The sequence below is a fragment of the Bufo gargarizans genome, chromosome 3 (genome assembly GCF_014858855.1).
Source record: "Bufo gargarizans isolate SCDJY-AF-19 chromosome 3, ASM1485885v1, whole genome shotgun sequence".
NCBI lineage: Eukaryota > Metazoa > Chordata > Amphibia > Anura > Bufonidae > Bufo > Bufo gargarizans.
The window spans coordinates 61,161,423-61,167,422 of record NC_058082.1 but is presented as its reverse complement, the minus strand read 5'-3'; the positions used below and the strand labels follow the sequence as shown (position 1 = coordinate 61,167,422).

The following is a 6,000-nucleotide window of genomic DNA, read 5'->3' as shown; positions in this document are numbered from 1 at the left end:
CACATTGCCGCTTTCCGTGTTTTGCGGATCCGTGGCTCCGTGTATCCGCAAAACACATTGCGGACGTGTGAATGGACCCTAAAGGTGACGCATTATGTATCTTTGATGAGGCTATGTGACTGATACCCCTTCAGTTAGTAGAATGAAGGTGTACACAGAAAAGAGTGGGCTCAAAGTTCAAAATGGACTTTTATCATCCACAAAAAAGTACTTACAGTATTATTAAATATTCAGAACATGATTTGATATATCATTGTATAGTTAGTGCTATTAAAACATAGAGTTTGTCTTGCACTCTTTATGGGTTTGATTGTCATAGATTACTACAAGTAAATACACGTCAGATATTTTTTAATTACAATAGACGGATTAATGACAACTGTTGCATAAACAAACTGGATACTCAAGAGAAATTTTGTATGTCCTATATACAGGTGTCTCCTTTTAAGTATTAAGTTCAACTGGCTGTTACAATCCAACATAAAATGATAATGTACCCTAATGATCGTGAGAACATTGCAGTGATTAGATACAGGGAAATAGATTACCGAGTTTGAGCAGTGCAAGCAAAGCAATATTTCCCATAGGTGTGATCAGTTAAGCAGATTGATGAGTGGTTGCCAGCTGTGCCAAACCCACTATTGCATTAAACTGGTCTCTTGACACCCATACAACCAAGCCCAACTTTCGAACAGATAAAAAGAGACACTGTTGTCTCTCAGTGCAAAGGGGCCCACACTCAATTTCATTTTTCAGAATCCATTATGGCTTATTTGCAAAAGCAAGGCAAAAGTGGTGGTGGAAGCAGGGGATTTAGTACCTGCTCAGTAGGTGGCGGAAGAACAGGAAGCTCCCGAGTTTCTGGTTTTGGATCAAGAAGCTTATATAATCTTGGTGGACGAAAGAAAACTTCAATTAGTGCTACCAGCTATCACGCTGGGGGAAGCCATGGTAGTAGTGGAGGAACGTTTGGTAGTGGTGCAGGAGGATTTGGTAGTGGTGCAGGATATGGTTTCGGTGCAGGAGGTTTTGGTGGTGCAGGAGGATTCGGTGGGGGAGCAGGATATGGTGGTGCAGGAGGATTCGGTGGGGGAGCAGGATATGGTGGGGGAGCAGGATATGGTGGGGGAGTAGGAGGATTTGGTGGCCATGGAGGTGGCCCTGGTTTTCCTGTTTGCCCACCTGGTGGAATCCAGGAAGTCACAATCAACCAAATCCTTTTGCAGCCAATGAATGTGGAAATAGATCCAGAGATTCAAAAAGTAAAAACTCAAGAAAGAGAACAGATTAAAGCCCTCAACAACAAATTTGCAACTTTCATTGACAAGGTAAGACTCCTATGGAGAAAAACTAAATCGATTAAATATTTGTAAATTGTATAACTTTTTTAAGTAAATGTGTATATTTTTTATAGTCAGTTCTTCAAAATTAATTTGGACAAAGCTGTTTCTTAGATTTTGTCTCAGGTTATAAACATGACTTCCATTTCATTTATAGGTTAGATTCTTGGAACAGCAAAACAAAGTACTAGAGACAAAATGGAAACTCTTGCAAGAACAAGGATCAAAGGGTGGTACCAAAAGAAACAACTTAGAGCCAATTTTTGAAGCTTATATTAGCAGACTGGGGAAACAACTTGACAGCGAAAAAAGCCAGAAACCCAATCTAGACAATGAACTGAAGCGCATGCAAGAAATGGTAGAAGAATTCAAGAAAAAGTATGATGGCATTATAATTTAGAATATTGATCTGATTACTGAATGAATTAACCTGTCTTTGACTTCTTGGCAAGAGAACAATTTCTAAACTAAGATCTTGTCTTTGTATATTATACACTAAACTTTTCCACAAACTCAAGTACAAATCATTTATAATAAGGATTAGCCATTTTACATTGTATTTCTACTTTTTGTAGATATGAAGAAGAAATTAAAAAGCGCACTCAGGCAGAAAATGAGTTTGTGGTGCTTAAGAAGGTGAGTTGTGTTCAAGTGAACTAAGGCCAATTCGACATCTTACTTTGTGTATTATTTTTAAGTAAGCGAAGTTATGGAGCCTCAGAATAAATGAATTGCAGGAATGCACTGACTATTTCTATTTTACAGGATGTCGATAAAGAATATATGAACAAGGAGTTATTGGAAGGCAAAGTAAATAACCTGACAGAAGAACTTCACTTCTTGAGAACTCTATATGATGCTGTAAGTCTTCTGGTTTATTAACCATTTAACATTGTGCATGGAGTTTAATAAAAGAACAATACCTGTGATTAAATCAGGCTAAAATATATCATCATTTTATGTCATTTTAACTGCATTATTTAATATACCTTAAATTGAAATTAAATTAATAGAAACATTATTATTGTAGCTTTGAACCTTAGCTTATGTGTGATGTTTGTGTGGTTTACAGGAGCTCTCACAGACACAAGGAGGAAGTGAGGATACCTCTGTTATTCTGTCCATGGATAATAACCGAAACTTTGACGTGAATAGCATCATTGAGGCAATTAAGGATCAATATGAACAGATTGCACAGAGAAGCAGAGCTGAAGCAGAAGCATTATATGACCATAAGGTTAGTGTCGGCCACCTGCTAATGCATGCTAATCAAAACCCTATCAACGCTCATAATTAGACCCCACCCTGTACTCCTAATAGATATATTGCCAATGCAAGTCGAAACTTAGACAGTGTGTTATGAAATACTTTATGGAATACCTATAATTTGTTACATTAAAGGGGTTGGCCACCCTAAGTATCAAAAATCCAAAGTGCCCCAGACAATAGCCAAAACCATGAAGTATTTATATCCTGTGACATGTACCGGCTATATATCATATTTCTAACCTGTTCACCATGACATGCCTCCCTGGAGGAGCTCCTCAGACCGGCTGTGTGGGGGGAGCGGCGGCAAAGTGAAAGTAAATATCCCAGCATGCATTGCAGCAAGCATGTTCAGAGGGGCGGTCACATGATATCTCCGCCCACCTGTGTTTCCATAGAGACAAGAGCCCCTCAGATAATATCAATAACTGCTGTACAGACATAGCAATAGGAAGAACGTTCCAGTCCCAGCAGCACGCAGGAATATGATGCTAATGTATCAGGCATGTGTTACTGGGGGGAGTGGGGGTCCTGCTTATAAACTTGCTGTAGGGTCTAGTCATTTCTAGTTGCACCACTGGATTTCGGCCATGAACAGAATGAATAGAAGGGAGATTTATCATTTCCCTTGTTTCTGAAAAGTGCAGTTAAAAAGTTGCAAACTATGTGTTTGTGACTTTTAACTGTGCTTTTAAAAACAAAAAAAAGGGTGTGGCAATGGCAGGGAGGGGGCGTGACCAGTCACCCCAACAAATGTATGTTAATTTTCGCCTGTTTTCGGACACAAAGGAAGCCAGAAATACATGGCAGCTCTGAGCTGTCATAGATGTCTGTTTAGGTGCATGGGCGGCCATAGAGGGCGCTGTTGAGCGGGGGGACAGATCTCTGATGAATACATTTGTAGAAATCGATCTGCTCACATGGAGAGGAGCCTCCTGTCTGTCATCACATGACTAAGGCCACTTTCACACTAGCGTTAGCAGGGTCTGGCAGGCTGTTCCCCTGCTGGATCTGTGCTAACGCTAGCCCACGAGTGTCGTCAGAAGTCCGCTCCGGCCCCATTCACATTCACTGATGCCCAGCACGCTGCATTTTTTGTCCGGCCGCCTCTCGGCAGTGGCGTTGAGAGGGGGGTGCAGCGGGTGCAGGCCGCACCGAGTGACACCAGTCTGATAGGGTGAGTGACGTCAGCCGCCGGACCCAACAGCACTCAGTTCCGAGGGAAAGAGCCGCCCCCTCCTCATCCACTGTGCAAGTCAAGGGCAGGTTCAAGCTGCAGCCGGGACACGCTCAGGTTAGTGTATGGCTGCATGTGGGAGCTGCGTGTCCTAAGCCTCTGCACATGGCCTGTACATCCACCTGACTGAACAGTCCCAGCTTGTCTCACCTCTGAGGTTAAGTTCACTTTTATGGTGGCTTTTTTTCTGCCTTTCCCATTCACATGTTGCAGTTTTTACCACAGTCGTGCTCCAGAAACGCAGCCTGAGGTGTTTTACTGCCAGCTGCTTCACTATAAAACGCATATGGCTTGACATGTCATTTATTTTATTTTTTTCATAAAACTGCTTTCATCAAAAAATGTAAAGAAAATCAATGTTAAATAGTGCAATTTTTTTTCCCTCATGCGTCAGTATTTCGGTTTTGCAATGCACCACAGTCTCTGCTGTGTGAACGAGGTTTAAGGTGTGTGTTTGGTGGCAAGCAAACCATTGATAGGGGGAATAATGCTGTATGTATAGAGCTCATGCAAGCAGCCATACTACCGCACCAGTGTGCACATACTGCTACCATAGAGGTGCATGTCAGTTACTGTACCCCCATATTCACTCCATATATTTATACAGAAGTGTTTTGTGTGAGATTCTGTATGAAATCCAACAGAAAACCAATTGAGGTGTGCTTCATTTGCCGCTGTATGTATGAAGGTATTCTCCCCTAGAAGCATAGCTCCGTTCTAAGGTGCTGCCATACAACTTCCATGTCTGTGTGCATGAACCCTTAGGCTACATTCACATGGAAAACAACCGTCACATGATCGCTTGAAGAACAGTGGTGGTCTATGGGGTTATTCACACTACCAGTTTTTTTTAATGTCTTATTTTGTCCATTTTTACAGACCAACAGCCTCCATACAATTGAAGGGAACAGTTGCCATTTCTAAGAAAGGCATTCATGAAAAAACCTTTTTATTTTTCATTGTCATGTGAATATAGCCTTAGAAGTCCCTTCTGTTTAGTTTTAGGTACATTTTATTATGTAATATATTTGATTTGTTAATTAACAATCCTCTTTAGTACACCGACATCTGGTGTGCGACACAAAAGCACGTACAACTTGTCTGCAACTTGCAGTCCGGCAACTGTTTTGTGCCGAGTACACACTTCAGCTTTTTGTCAGTTATTTCCATGAGTAAGGGCTCATTCAGATGACCGTTTGAACGAGTCCGCATCCGTTAAACAATTTTGCAGAAAGGATGCGGACCCAGTCATTTCAATGGGGCCGCAGAAGGTGCGGACAGCACACAGTTGTACCGTTCCGCGGCCCTGCAAAAAATATAGAGCATGTCCTATTCTTGTCCACGGATAAGAACAATAGGTATTTTTAGAATGGTCCGCCTGTTCCGTTACGCAGACTGTGGAACGCACACGGGCAGCATCTGTGTTTTGCAGATCACTCAACACGGCACGGTCTTCTTGATGCGCCCTTATTGTGAGCCAAAAACACAGAACGGGTGCAGATCTTTCCATGATACCTTTTCTCTAAGTAGCCTTCACTACTGGTTTTAGCTAATAATAACTGATCACATAACTGAAATGCTTCGGAGGGGGGGCTTGGGGGGGGGGGTGACACCATTTTCTACCACATCGGGTGACACCAGCCCTAGCAACGCCACTGCCTCTCGACATGTTTGCAGTGCTGCGGCCGCATCTGCGACGTGTCACTATTAAAGTGAATGGGGCTGAAGCGGACTTCCGGAGGCACTCGTGGGTTACTGTTAGCACTGATCACTGTATTCAGTGTACAGGGGGTTACGGATCTCTATATGCAGTGGTGGGGGGGTGACATATCACCATATACAGAGTGCAGGAAGGAGAGGGCACACATTTATAGATGGTGAGACCAGTGACTGCTGTAGATATCACTGACCTCAGCCATACTGACAGCTCACAAGGGGTTAAAGCTCCTGAACTGTTGGTCTGGCTGTAATATCATGTCTGTGATAGAGGGGCCATAAACAGGACAGACACTGGGATTGCTCACAGTTTGTGGTCCACAGCACTGCGCTGGCTCTGCTACATCCTCACATGTTGGCAGGATCCTCTCACTACAGGAGAAACAGAGTGGGCAAAGCCTGCAGTCAGATCAGCCATCACAGCTTCCCCTCAGTCTTCAT

The 6,000-nt window shown here is 42.8% G+C and overlaps 1 protein-coding gene across 1 annotated transcript in view; it reads left to right on the top strand.

Moving 5' to 3' along the window:
* The first annotated feature begins 712 nt into the window (after window positions 1-712).
* LOC122931263 (keratin, type II cytoskeletal 6A-like) overlaps window positions 713-6,000 on the top strand; it is a 39,166-nt gene continuing 33,878 nt past the window's right edge. Inside the window, exons 1-5 of the mRNA XM_044285316.1 lie at window positions 713-1,328; window positions 1,498-1,718; window positions 1,916-1,976; window positions 2,106-2,201; window positions 2,413-2,577. Of these exons, the coding sequence (XP_044141251.1) occupies window positions 765-1,328; window positions 1,498-1,718; window positions 1,916-1,976; window positions 2,106-2,201; window positions 2,413-2,577 (1,107 nt within the window). The 5' untranslated portion in view covers window positions 713-764. The remainder of the gene's footprint in view (window positions 1,329-1,497; window positions 1,719-1,915; window positions 1,977-2,105; window positions 2,202-2,412; window positions 2,578-6,000) is intronic.